General features: G+C 41.2%; 1 protein-coding gene across 1 annotated transcript in view; it reads left to right on the forward strand.

Annotated features, from left to right (window-relative positions):
- LOC110499334 (zinc finger matrin-type protein 4) overlaps window positions 1–5,932 on the forward strand; it is a 161,858-nt gene extending 155,926 nt beyond the window's left edge. Inside the window, exon 7 of the mRNA XM_036956195.2 lies at window positions 3,671–5,932. Coding sequence (XP_036812090.1) covers window positions 3,671–3,692 — 22 coding nt within the window. The 3' untranslated portion in view covers window positions 3,693–5,932. The remainder of the gene's footprint in view (window positions 1–3,670) is intronic.
- The last annotated feature ends 9,423 nt before the right edge of the window (window positions 5,933–15,355 follow it).

The following is a 15,355-nucleotide window of genomic DNA, read 5'->3' on the forward strand; positions in this document are numbered from 1 at the left end:
TCTCTCTTACACACACTCGCTCTCTAACACACACGCACACACGTGTGCACACACAAACACATACACACATACACACACATACACACTACTGTAAAAAGCATTAGTAAGGCATTTCAGTGCCCGTTTAGGAATCAGACTGTCACATGTCTGCAGACATCAGGACCTTTAGAGCTTTTTGTTGGGAGAGGTAGTGAGAGAGTGCAGGGGATGAGAGAGCTGGGTTAATATTTTTGTTGGGAGAGGTAGTGAGAGAGTGCAGGGGATGAGAGAGCTGGGTTAATATTTTTGTTGTGAGAGGTAGTGACAGAGTGCAGGGGATGAGAGAGCTGGGTTAATATTTTTGTTGGGAGAGGTAGTGACAGAGTGCAGGGGATGAGAGAGCTGGGTTAATATTTTTGTTGGGAGAGGTAGTGACAGAGTGCAGGGGATGAGAGAGCTGGGTTAATATTTTTGTTGGGAGAGGTAGTGAGAGAGTGCAGGGGATGAGAGAGCTGGGTTAATATTTTTGTTGGGAGAGGTAGTGAGAGAGTGCAGGGGATGAGAGAGCTGGGTTAATATTTTTGTTGGGAGAGGTTAGTGACAGAGTGCAGGGGATGAGAGAGCTGGGTTAATATTTTTGTTGGGAGAGGTAGTGAGAGAGTGCAGGGGATGAGAGAGCTGGGTTAATATTTTGTGGGAGAGGTAGTGACAGAGTGCAGGGGATGAGAGAGCTGGGTTAATATTTTTGTTGGGAGAGGTAGTGAGAGAGTGCAGGGGATGAGAGAGCTGGGTTAATATTTTTGTTGGGAGAGGTAGTGACAGAGTGCAGGGGATGAGAGAGCTGGGTTAATAGTGGGTGAGGTCAGGTGAGGGGAGGGGAGGTAAGGATGGGTGGACATTTCAGGTTGGATTCATTTCTCAGGATTCTTGTCAAGAGATGACCGCAGAAATAAAGCATCACATTATTCTGTCACACCTACATTAGACTACATGGACATTGAATGATGCAAAACAATTACATTTTTATTGCGTGTGTTTGGTCTCGAGAGTCACACACACACACACACACACACACACACACACACACACACACACACACACAGAACTGAAAGCCAAACCATTATATGAATACTGACAACGGTGTGTGTGTGTGTGTGTGTGTGTGTGTGTGTGTGTGTGTGTGTGTGTGTGTGTGTGTGTGTGTGTGTGTGTGTGTGTGTGTGTGTGTGTGTGTGTGTGTGTGTGTGTGTGTGTGTGACTCTCGAGACCAAACAGTTTTGAATACTTTCCGAAGGAACTGTATGTCCATTGTTTTAGTAAAAATTGCCGAAGCTCAGTAAATTTGTTTGGGAATGATTGATGGAAAAGAAAAGAAGAGCTGCACACTCTAGGAGCTCAGAAGCAATGATTTAACAACCGACGTTTCCACAGCCAAGCTGTCTTCATCACGGTATAATTGATGGATAGCAAGAATCAAACCTTGTCTCGAATTTTCAAGCAAATTTAAGTCAGGACTGAGACTAGACCATTCAGGACACTCAACACCAGACTATTACTTTGACCCCCCCCCCCCCCCCCCTCCATTGGTTACCTCCTGTATATAGCCTCGTTATGTTATTGTGTTACTTTTTTTTACTTTACTTTATTTGATAAATATATTCTTAACTCTTTTTGAATTTCACTGTTGGTTAAGGGCTTGTAAGTAAGCATTTCGCGGTAAGGTCTACACTTGTTGTATTCGGCACATGTGACTAATAAAGTTTGAGTAGATTTGAAGATATTCTGTTGTGTCTTTGGCATAAAAATCAACTCTATCTCAGGGTTAGGTTTTCAAAAGAGGCTTTGGACCTGGGATTTGACAAACATACCCATAACATGATGCTGCCAACACAGTACTTAAAAATACACAGGGTTTCACTATGTGTTGTGTTGTATCGGATATGACCCAAACCTGTTGTTTTTAATATAGGTCAAAAAGGTCATGTCTTTGCGGTGTTGTCTTGCAGTATTACTCAACGGCCTTGTAGAAAACAAAATGGATGATTTGGAGTTGATTTCCAACACAGGCCTCCTTCTTTACACTTTGTCATACAGGCCAGTAATATGGAGTGAATGAAATGTTGTTGATCCTTTTGTATTTTCAAGTATTGTGGTGGCAGCAGTTTGTTTGGATGAAAACTAATATAAAAGGACTTAAATCTGCTTCAAAAACAGAGACAGTGTTTGAATATTGCTGTCCCTTGATGATTCCCAACTAAATGTAGTGAGCGTGAGCAATTTTGACAAAAACGATGGATATACACTGTGTTCAAAACATCCCGAACACTTCTTAATATTGAGTTGTACCCTCTTTTGCCCTCAGAACAGCCTCGTTTCGTTGGGGCATGAACTCTACGAGGTGTCGAAAGCGTTCCACAGTTGACTCCAATGCTTCCCATAGTTGTGTCAAGTTGGCTGGATGTCCTTTGCATGGTGGACCATTGTTAATACACACATAGGATACTGTTGAGCATGAAAAACGCAGCAGCATGGCAGATCTTAACGAACTCAAACCGGTGCGCCTGCCACCTACTACCATACCTCGCACTTAAATACTTTGTCTTGCCCATTCACCCTCTGAATGGCACACATACAGTACCCAATCCATGTCTTAACTTTACATCTCTACTCTCCTGGGCAGTCTATGTCATGGAAATTAGCATAATGTACACTCAGTGTATGTTGCCCTAAGAGTTGTGTAAGGTTGGTAGACTCTATATAAAACAATTATTCACAGCTGTAATGGCTGCCAAAGGTGCTTTCCCAAGGTATTAACTCTTGTTAACAACGCATCGCAAACAACGCATCGTCATTTTGTATTTCTTAGTCATTTGGAACATTTTCCCTTGTGGAGTAGATTGTGTAGATCAATAGGAAAAACATTTCATGTAATCAATTTTTAGCAAATTGTGAAGACTGTGCAAGGGGTGTGTAGATTTTCACTAGCAACTATCTTTGTTAGGTAATAACACTCCCAAGTCAAACTTATCTCTTTGTTTTAATAGATTTTTTTTATGGCCGCCTGTGGCGTCCCTTTGTCTCTGTGTGATAATGGCAGAGAATGCGGCTAGTGCAGGACACGTTTAAACATAATCACCAGAGACATGATAAACCCAGAATCCCTCAGTAATTACGGCATCTAAAAACCAGAGGGATTTACACTCCCTATCTCCCCGCTTTTGTTTTAAATTGGTGAACAGCTGGAATGGGAAGCATTAACAACTGACAGCATAATGAGGAAAAGATTGTGAAATCGGATTATTGTATAATTCCTTCTATTGATGGTTTTGTGCTCTGAAGTCTTTTCTCGTCCCTCTTTAAAACGAATGTCTTCCAAAAAACCCAGGCATCCGAGTGAACGCAGTAGAGGAAAAAATGGTATATTTGAGGCTGACTTTCAGTAGACTTCAGTGATTTAAATATGACATCATCACAGATGGTTAAAGGGATAGCCCACCTCAAAATGTGTCTGGTGTCAGACATTTCCTTTTGACCTCTCCAGAGAAGCTCCTTTAAATCTGCTGAACATCGTTTTCAGAATGGTATCAATATCCCACAGATTTCTGGTCCATGGGCCTGAGGTTGCGAGGCACCTGCTGAAATCTTACTGACTTCTCTCTCTCTCTGTCTCTCTCTCTCTCCTCTATTTCAGCTTGAAGCAGGTCCAGCAGTGAAGCACTGGAACCAGAGACCTGTGGACATGTGGAGAATGGGAAAATGGGAATACTAAACATTGGAATACAGAGCATTGTAAAACAAAAATAATATTGGTTGTGGAAGTTTGGAAGAGACTTCTACAGATGGCTTAGGACTGTGTGTGTGTGTGTGTGTGTGTGTGTGTGTGTGTGTGTGTGTGTGTGTGTGTGTGTGTGTGTGTGTGTGTGTGTGTGTGTGTGTGTGTGTGTTTTTAATCTGACGATGTCCTGGAGGTTACTGACCATCTAAGTGTTTGATATGTGTACTTTGACCCCACAGCAGTCAGAAAACCATTGGATGTTGCCAGCGATCGCCATGCTGTTTGTGTGCGTCCCAAATGGCACCCTATTCCGTTTATAGTGCACTTCTTCTGACGAGGGCCCATAGGGCTCTATTAAAAAGTAGTGTACTATAGATACTCCTTTTGTGAACCACAATCCTACAATCTAAGTGATGTCAGTGTTACCCAGAGCGGTGATAACCGTTACAATGATAGTCATAGAGTAGAAGAAACAATATCATCACCACTATATCAGTCCAGAGGGTCAGGGCTGCAATACATATGTATACAAATATATAATAAATATATTCATACAATATATTTTCTAAACGCCTGGAAGTTATCTGTGCAACAGCTCCGGTGCTCAGTGAGTGGCTCATAAACATATATTGATATCTATAGTAAATATATGCAAATGTAATGTATGTTTACATACGTTTAGATATTCAACTATGTTTTCAGCACTCAGTTCCATGCAGAAACAGGGAGAGGAAAGACAAATATGTCAGCCAATTGAAAGGGGTTTTCCCAACTTTGGGTGATGCCAGACAGTCTTTGGTGCCTATGTAATACAAACTGTTACACAGCCATTTTTAAAGTGGTAGCTGATATCCTGAATTTGTCACGAAATGACTGATCATTCAACTCAGATAGACAGGGATATGCATTGTTTATGACACTTCTATTCAGAGCGATATAAAGTCAATTCATTTGAATACAATGTTTTTAAGGATACAATCTGTAACTTGAATATCCTCAGTGGCTACTCAATGTATTGCAAACACACTTGGCCAAGACACTTAACAAAAATCAACCGGTTACATCTGCCAAAACACACTCTCTTCACTTTAATACACAAGTTCAGTGACAGCACTTCGAACCGGAATTGAAAGTAACAGATTGTAACTTTAAACAACCACGTAGTTCTTTTAAACTAAGGGTCAGTATCTATGGTTCAGTAAACATTCCTATGTTTTGTACCTCTGTGATTAATGATGTCATAGACACGAGACAGTGTCAGTCAGAATCCCTTTTCTCTGAAACCATATATGAGACGACACCATTTGTTTTTCGACCATACTGATCTAGAGTCAGTTTGCAGTTTCCTGGACTCACTGGCATAAAGCACATACTGTAGTCAGGATGGTGGCCCTCAGTAACTAAGTGTTATTGTTTACCTTGAGAAAGCCACGAGGAGTAACTCTGCCACTACCAAAACATATGGTGAGACATCAATGGAACGCAGACCGCGGGGGACAGGACAAGGACGCCGTCATTGGCACTCATTCAGAAATGCTGATCCGACAAAGTTATTATTTGTCAAATCCGTCATAAATGATGTGTTCTAACAGGCCAACAATGTAGTTACTAAAATCTGATTTGCATATACAGTATTTGGCTGTTTTGCTGCATAATATTTAGAAGTTGTCCTTTTCTAACTGGTGACTCCCGTTCGGAGAAGCTGGTAATGGTGGAGCATAGCTGGTGGTGGTGGAAGTTGAAGTGTAATGCAGTTGATCGATGGCGATGAAATGAACATGTATTCGAGGTTAAAAACCATACAAGCATTACACTTTTGTTTTGACCTCAACATAGTGTGAAATATACACATAGGAACAATAAACTAAATGTAGGCTCATTTTGCTGGGGGACAATGAGGAGATTCTAGATCTATCCTCCACGGGAGGACACGTGCATGGCGTTTCCATGGTTTTAGTCAAACTCTTACGTGATCTATCTAAACGGTTACCACCAACCTATGTTTGTCATGGGCATCTCTAGCCACTGGTACATCGTATCGTTCTAAAAAGGCAAGACGACAGTTCCATGCTATGCCGTTTTTCTGTTTGTTGATGTTGTTGAGAGTTGAATGTATTTTTCCCCTGTGAAGTGGTGAACACATTAAAAAAAAAATTATTTTTGCTTTGCGTTTTAACAGATTTCACAGTTTCTGTCTTCACTGTTTTTGACCTGATCGGATACTCTGTTTTGTGTCTGGAATGGCTTTGGTTTTATGCAACCAGGACTTTTAAACAACCATGTCAATGTGAGTTTCGAGGTATGGGTTTTAACCTGTTAAGCCTACCCCCTACTTTTTCGAACATTCTGTTAAAAAGAAAGAAAAATATTTTTTATTTTCTGTAAATATGTGGGTAAAACAATTGTGTGGTTTTCTAGACCCGTTAAGAGTTTGGTCACACTTTATTTGGATAGTCCATCTATATGTTCTCTACAGATAGTCATACTATCAACAAACTATCGGTTGATAAGAAACAGCTTGCTAAGGTTACCGTTAGGGTTAAGGTTAGGGTTAAGGTTAAGATTAGGGTTAAGGTTAGGGTTAAGGTTAAGATTAGGGTTAGGTTTAGAATAAGGGTTAGGGTTAAGGTTAGGGTTAAGGTTAAGATTAGGGTTAGGGTTAAGGTTAGGGTTAAGGTTAAGATTAGGGTTAGGTTTAGAATAAGGGTTAGGGTTAAGGTTAGGGTTAGGTTTAGAATAAGGGTTAAGGTTAAGATTAGGGTTAGGTTTAGAATAAGGGTTAGGGTTAAGATTAGGGTTAGGTTTAGAATAAGGGTTAGGGTTAAGATTAGGGTTAGGTTTAGAATAAGGGTTAGAGTTAAGATTAGGGTTAGGTTTAGAATAAGGGTTAGGGTTAAGATTAGGGTTAGGTTTAGAATAAGGGTTAGGGTTAAGATTAGGGTTAGGTTTAGAATAAGGGTTAGGGTTAAGATTAGGGTTAGGTTTAGAATAAGGGTTAGGGTTAAGATTAGGGTTAGGTTTAGAATAAGGGTTAGGGTTAAGATTAGGGTTAGGTTTACAATAAGGGTTAGGGTTAAGATTAGGTTTAGGTTTAGAATAAGGGTTAGGGTTAAGATTAGGGTTAGGTTTAGAATAAGGGTTAGGGTTAAGATTAGGGTTAGGTTTAGAATAAGGGTTAGGGTTAAGATTAGGGTTAGGTTTAGAATAAGGGTTAGGGTTAAGATTAGGGTTAGGTTTAGAATAAGGGTTAGGGTTAAGATTAGGGTTAGGTTTAGAATAAGGGTTAGGGTTAAGATTAGGGTTAGGTTTAGAATAAGGGTTAGAGTTAAGATTAGGGTTGGGTTTAGAATAAGGGTTAGGGTTAAGATTAGGGTTAGGTTTAGAATAAGGGTTAGGGTTAAGATTAGGGTTAGGTTTAGAATAAGGGTTAGGGTTAAGATTAGGGTTAGGTTTAGAATAAGGGTTAGGGTTAAGGTTAGGGTTAGTTGAAATATTACTGAGTCTGTAGAGCATCTACATATGTACTATCTAAATAAAGTGTTAGAAAGAGTTTTGTATTGATAGGGTGAAACACATCACATCATAACCTTTGTTGAGTTGTCATTATGATAATGAGTGGTAAGGTTATTTAAACAATTATTACAACCCGTGACACAGATATATTAAATATGTATGGTAGAAATGGCATAATGGTTGATCCTTTCTGTCTGCTAAACATCATTCCCAGTGGGCAAAATGGTCTGAAAAGACTTCATCACAACCATATTATAACCAACAACGTCATTACAACGAGCTTTGCCTGCTGGGTTGAAATAGCAACACACTCCATAGAAATGTAGCAGTATTGAAGCCTCATTCTATATGCCTGTTCCTGGGTTGTCTTGGGACCACCTATTTCCCTAGGACTTTAATGGAACCCAAATGTGAAATCAATTTTTGAAAATGGTCAAACTAACTCAACATGGACACACGAGTTGAGGAGAGTACACAAGATAGGGTTGGAGCTGAATCAGAATCTGAATAAGTGTTGAATCTGAAGTTTAACTTGAACATTAACTTAAATTTGACCCTAAATGATGAGGAAGGCGACCAAACAAGCACAGCAGCATTGTGTCAACCTTGAGACAACGTAGCTGCATCGTTCTCCCAAAGCTGCATACAATGTTATAGTAAGACTGAATTTTATGACATGCTAACTGATTCATACTTTATAGCTACAGTACAGTGTATGGGGAGGACAATCATCACATTGACTCTCCTTCTATGAGCTATGAAGACACACCAGTTCGCTGAGAGACCTTGTAAGCTCAAGTAAATGTCTCACTCATGTACTGTCTATGAACATAGAGACAAACGCTGGATCAAACGCAATGACATTTCAGTCTCCAAATGTCTTCAAGCTAAGCATTGTAGCATTCGGCATGTGATAATGATCATGATCATGGGAATCCGCAGGAGGGAATCCGCAGGAGGGGATCCGCAGTAGGGGATCCGCAGGAGGGGGTCCGCAGTAGGGGATCCGCAGGAGGGGTTCCGCAGGAGGGGATCCACAGGAGGGGATCCGCAGTAGGGAATCCGCAGGAGGGAATCCGCAGGAGGGGATCCACAGGAGGGGATCCGCAGTAGGGAATCCGCAGGAGGGATTCCGCAGGAGGGAATCCGCAGGAGGGGATCCACAGGAGGGGATCCGCAGTAGGGAATCCGCAGGAGGGAATCCGCAGGAGGGAATCCGCAGGAGGGGATCCACAGGAGGGGATCCGCAGGAGGGAAAAACAGTGCCACTGGCCGCCACACTGCCTTTCTTATTGTTATTGTTCCCGAGCTGGGGAGGTTATGTATGCCGAATAACATTGTGTTAGATACTGTTATGAGATGTTGTTATGAGTACAATAGAATGGGGAGGTTATGGGGAGGTTATGTATGCCGAATAACATTGTGTTAGATACTGTTATGAGATGTTGTTATGAGTACAATAGAATGGGGAGGTTATGGGGAGGTTATGTATGCCGAATAACATTGTGTTAGATACTGTTATGAGATGTTGTTATGAGTACAATAGAATGGGGAGGTTATGGGGAGGTTATGGGGAGATTATGTATGCCGAATAACATTGTGTTAGATACTGTTATGAGATGTTGTTATGAGTACAATAGAATGGGGAGGTTATGGGGAGATTATGTATGCCGAATAACATTGTGTTAGATACTGTTATGAGATGTTGTTATGAGTACAATAGAATGGGGAGGTTATGGGGAGGTTATGTATGCCGAATAACATTGTGTTAGATACTGTTATGAGATGTTGTTATGAGTACAATAGAATGGGGAGGTTATGGGGAGGTTATGGGGAGGTTATGTATGCCGAATAACATTGTGTTAGATACTGTTATGAGATGTTGTTATGAGTACAATAGAATGGGGAGGTTATGGGGAGGTTATGGGGAGGTTATGTTTGCCGAATAACATTGTGTTAGATACTGTTATGAGATGTTGTTATGAGTACAATAGAATGGGGAGGTTATGTATGCCGAATAACATTGTGTTAGATACTGTTATGAGATGTTGTTATGAGTACAATAGAATGGGGAGGTTATGGGGAGGTTATGGGGAGGTTATGTATGCCGAATAACATTGTGTTAGATACTGTTATGAGATGTTGTTATGAGTACAATAGAATGGGGAGGTTATGGGGAGGTTATGTATGCCGAATAACATTGTGTTAGATACTGTTATGAGATGTTGTTATGAGTACAATAGAATGGGGAGGTTATGGGGAGGTTATGGGGAGGTTATGTATGCCGAATAACATTGTGTTAGATACTGTTATGAGATGTTGTTATGAGTACAATAGAATGGGGAGGTTATGGGGAGGTTATGTATGCCGAATAACATTGTGTTAGATACTGTTATGAGATGTTGTTATGAGTACAATAGAATGGGGAGGTTATGGGGAGGTTATGGGGAGATTATGTATGCCGAATAACATTGTGTTAGATACTGTTATGAGATGTTGTTATGAGTACAATAGAATGGGGAGGTTATGGGGAGATTATGTATGCCGAATAACATTGTGTTAGATACTGTTATGAGATGTTGTTATGAGTACAATAGAATGGGGAGGTTATGGGGAGGTTATGGGGAGGTTATGTATGCCGAATAACATTGTGTTAGATACTGTTATGAGATGTTGTTATGAGTACAATAGAATGGGGAGGTTATGGGGAGGTTATGGGGAGGTTATGTATGCCGAATAACATTGTGTTAGATACTGTTATGAGATGTTGTTATGAGTACAATAGAATGGGGAGGTTATGGGGAGGTTATGGGGAGGTTATGTTTGCCGAATAACATTGTGTTAGATACTGTTATGAGATGTTGTTATGAGTACAATAGAATGGGGAGGTTATGGGGAGGTTATGTATGCCGAATAACATTGTGTTAGATACTGTTATGAGATGTTGTTATGAGTACAATAGAATGGGGAGGTTATGGGGAGGTTATGGGGAGGTTATGTATGCCGAATAACATTGTGTTAGATACTGTTATGAGATGTTGTTATGAGTACAATAGAATGGGGAGGTTATGGGGAGGTTATGTATGCCGAATAACATTGTGTTAGATACTGTTATGAGATGTTGTTATGAGTACAATAGAATGGGGAGGTTATGGGGAGGTTATGGGGAGGTTATGTATGCCGAATAACATTGTGTTAGATACTGTTATGAGATGTTGTTATGAGTACAATAGAATGCTGCAATGGAATATTCTGTGGGTGAATGGAGTGTATGTTCGTGAACAGCAAACTGCCATGGAGAATGGGTGTGTAGCTGTACGTCTGTACTGTGTGCACATTTGTAAACATACTCGGTGATGATGATGATGATGATACATATTTTCTCTTTTGAATCTGAGATCTAAGTCTCCTGATGTCTTTGTTCCCTCTCCTTGTGGATCTGTGACATTTAAATGATCTGCAATGGTTGTGTCTCAGTAGCCAAACACTGTGCATTAGACAGCTTACACCTGAGAGTAACACTCACTTAAAATGTCCTGCCTTAAACTCTGGAAGCCCAATCAGCTGTATCCTGGTGTCAACCATCGGATTCCTGATCTCTTAGCTTTCAGATTGAAGAGTAAAACTAGGGACATTGTCTGTAATTGTCTGTAAAATATACAGTTGAAGTCAGTCGGAAGTACACTTAGGTTGGAGTCATCAAATTTTTCAACCACTCCACAAATGTCTTGTTTGCAAACTATAGTTTTGGCAAGTCGGTTAGGACATCTACTTTGTGCATGACACAAGTAATTTTTCCAACAATTGTTTACAAACAGATTATTTCATTTATAATTCACTGTATCACAATTCCAGTGGGTCAGACGTTTACATACACTAAGTTGACTGTGCCTTTAAACAGCTTGAAAAATTCCAGAAAATTATGTCATGGCTTTGCAAGCTTCTGTTAGGCTAATTGACATAATTTGAGTCAATTGGAGATGTACCTGTGGATGTATTTCAAGGCCTCCCTTCAAACTCACTGCCCCTTTGCTTGACATCATGGGAAAATCAAAAGAAATCACTCAAGACCTCAGAAAAAAAATTGTAGACCTCCACAAGTCTGGTTCATCCTTGGGAGCAATTTCCAAATGCCTGAAGGTACCACGTTCAGCTGTACAAACAATAGTACGCAAGTATAAACACCATGGGACCACACAGCTGTCATACCACTCAGGAAGGAGATGCGCTCTGTCTCCTAGAGATGAACGTACTTTGATGCGAAAAGTGCAAATCAATCCCAGAACAACAGCAAAGGACCTTGTGAAGATGCTGGAGGAAACAGGTACAAAAGTATCTATATCCACAGTAAAAACTAGTCCAATATCTAAATAACCTGAAAGGCAGTTTAGCAAGGAAGAAGCCACTGCTCCAAAACCGCCATAAAAAAGGTTTGCACATGGGGACAAAGATCGTACTTTTTGGAGAAATGTCCTCTGTTCTGATGAAACAAAAATAGAACTATTTGGCCATAGTGACCATCGTTATGTTTGGAGGAAAAAGGGGGAGGCTTGCAAGAACAACATCCCAACCGTGAAGCATTGTGGTGGCAGCATCATGTTGTGGGGGTGCTTTGCTGCAGGAGCGACTGGCGCACTTCACAAAATAGATGGCATCATAAGGCAGGAAAATAATGTGGATACATTGAAGCAACATCTCAGGACATCAGTCAGGAAGTTAAAGCTTGGTCGCAAATGGGTATTCCAAATGGACAATGACCGCAAGCATACTTCCAACAAACTCAAGGTATTGGAGTGGCCATCAGAAAGCCCTGACCTCAATCCTATAGAACATTTGTTGGCAGAACTGAAAAAACATGTACGACCAAGGAGGCCTACAAACCAGACTCAGTTACAACAGCTATGTCAGGAGAAATGGGCCAAAATTCACCCAACTTATCGTGGAAGCTTGTGGAGGGCTACCCGAAATGTTTGACCCAGGTTAAACAATTTAAAGGCAATGCTACCAAATACTAATTGAGCTTATGTAAACTTCTGGCCCACTGGGAATGTGATGAAAGAAATAAAAGCTGAAATAAAAAATTCTCTACTATTATTCGGACATTTCATATTCTTAAAATAAAGTGGTGATCCTAACTGACCTAAAACAGGGAATATTTACAAGGATTAAATGTCAGGAATTGTGAAAAACTGAGTTTAAATGTATTTGGCTAAGGTGTATGTAAACTTCCGACTTCAACTGTAGTATGTATAAGCTGGAAGTAGAAGCCTAAGGGTTGTTGTCCGTTAGTTTACTTCAATCAGGAGATGGGCGGTAGGGTTAAGGGAAAATAATATTTACAAAAAAATATATGGAGGATTGGAAATGATGAAGACAATTAGATTGATATTGATGGAAGCCACAATCAATCGGCAATATTAAAGACGATCTACCCCTTAAAAAAGACAGGGGAGATACACTATAGCACACACACACACACACACACACACACACACACACTGATCTTTGATTAAGACAGGGGAGACAGACGCTACCACACAGCAGAGGACAAGATGGACAGATTGGAGAAATCACACCCACACTGTTATGGTGCCAGGCTGGGGATGGATAGAGGAAAATACCTCAGTAACTGATCTAGAAGGCACCAAACTTCTGTCACATATGACCACTTCTGTAGCATAGTGACAGAGACTACTGCAAATGAACCGGGTATGTTTTGTCATTGACGATGACAGTTATTTTAGACATCAGATAGGCATCACATATTCTGTGAATATCTACATCTTCTAGATTACAGGGATGAAGGACAGACCCTTTTCACAGTATAGGGTCGAACTAAACCGTACTTTGCTGACACTGATATTTTACCTTTCAGCAAGGTTCCAGCAACTATTTGTCTAAGCATAACCAGGCCAGCCAGGCAAGTACAGCCTGGCTCGGCTCTGTAGTGTGAAAAGCCATGCAGTGTAATAGCCTCTCTGGGATGTCTGTGTACAGGGGTTCCCAAGGCAACACTCTGCGACAGAGGCCTTTATTCTTTGTGTGTCTCTGAGACTGGGACTTCTAAAGAGGAGATCAAACAGCAAGGAGCTTTGTTCCTGTCAGTGCACTCTCGAGTAACACACACACACACACACACACACACACACACACACACGGGAACACATACACCCACACACAGGCACACACACACTCACACTCACACACACACACACACACACACACAAGAACACATACACCCACACACAGGCACACGCACACACACACACACACACACACACAAATAAAATCACATCGTATTGGTCACATACACGTGCTTAGCAGATGTTATTGCGGGTGTAGCGAAATGCTTGTGTTTCTAGGTCCACCAATGCAGTAATATCTAACCATTTCAGAACATACATTTGAATTCGGAAGTTTACACACACTTAGGTTGGAGTCATTAAAACTTATTTTTCAACCACTCCACAAACGGTTTGCAACTGCACATGGTGACAAAGATTGTACTTTTTGGAGAAATGTCCTCTGGTTTGATGAAACAAAAATAGAACTGTTTGGCCGTAATGACCATCGTTATGTTTGGAGGTCAAAGGAGGAGGCTTGCAAGCCGAAGAAGACCATCCCAACCGTGAAGCACGGGAGTGGCAGCATCATGTTTTGAGGGTGCTTTGCTGCGCAGAACTGAAAAAGCGTGTGCGAGCAAGGAGGCCTACAAACCTGACTCAGTTAGACCAGCTCTGTCAGGAAGAATGGGACAAATTTCACCCAACTTATTGTGGGAAGCTTGTGGAGGGCTACCCGAAACGTTTGACCCAAGTAAAACAATTTAAAGGCAATGCTACCAAATACTAATTGAGTATGTAAACTTCTAACTCACTGGGAATATGATGAAAGAAAGAAAAGCTCAAATAAATTATTCTCTCTACTATTATTCTGACATTTCACAAGTGGTGATCCTAACTGACCTAAGACAGGGAATTTTTACCAGGATTAAATGTCAGTTATTATGAAAAACTGAGTTTAAATGTATTTGGCTGAGGTGTATGTAAACTTCCGACTTCAACTGTATACCCAATACACACAAATCAAAGTAAAGTAAAGGAATTAACAATATATAAATATATGGACTAGCATTGTCAGAGTGGCATAGACTAAGATACAGTAGAATTGTACAGAATACAGTATATACATAGGAGATGAGTAATGCAAGACATGTAAGCATTATGAAAGTGACTAGTGATCTATTTATTGAAGTGGCCAGTGATTTCAAGTCTATGTATATAGGCAGCAGACTCTAATGTGCTAGTGATGGCTATTTAACAGTCTGATTGCCATGAGAAATGTGTTTTTCAGTCTCTCGGTCCCAGCTTTGATGCACCTGTACTGACCTCGCCTTTTCGATGATAGCGGCAGTAGCTTGGGGGGTTGTCCTTGATGATCTTTTTGGCCTTCCTGTGACATCGGGTGCTGTAGGTGTCCTGGAAGGCATGTAGTTTGCCCACGGTGAAGCGTTGGGCAGACTGCACCACCCTCTGGAGAGCCCTGCGGTTGCGGGCGGTGCAGTTGCCGTACCAGGCTGTGATACAGCCTGACAGGATGCTCTCAATTGTGCATCTGGAAAAGTTTGTGAGGGTTTTAGGTGCCTAGGCAAATTTCTTCAGCCTCCTAAGGTTGAAGAAGCATTGTTGCGCCTTCTTCATCACGCTGTCTGTGTGGGAGGACCATTTCAGTTTGTCAGTGATGTGTACCCTGAGGAACTTTCTAAGCTTTCCACCTTCTCCACTACTGTTCCTTTGATGTGGATAGGGTGGTGCTCCCTCTGCTGTTTGCTGTAGTTCACGATCATCTCCTTTGTTTTGTTGACGTTGAGCGAGAGGTTATTTTCCTTGCACCACACTCCCAGAGCCCTTACCTCCTCTCTGTAGGCTGTCTTGCCTTTGCTGGTAATCAAGCCTACTACAGTTGTATCAAATGCAAACTTGGTGATTGAGTTGGAGGCGTGCTTGGCCACACAGTCATGGGTGAACAGGGAGTACAGGAGGGGACTAGGCACGCAACCTTGTGGGGCCCCAGTGTTGAAGATCAGCG

The sequence above is a fragment of the Oncorhynchus mykiss genome, chromosome 20 (genome assembly GCF_057628025.1).
Source record: "Oncorhynchus mykiss isolate SJ-2025 chromosome 20, ASM5762802v1, whole genome shotgun sequence".
Lineage (NCBI taxonomy): Eukaryota > Metazoa > Chordata > Actinopteri > Salmoniformes > Salmonidae > Oncorhynchus > Oncorhynchus mykiss.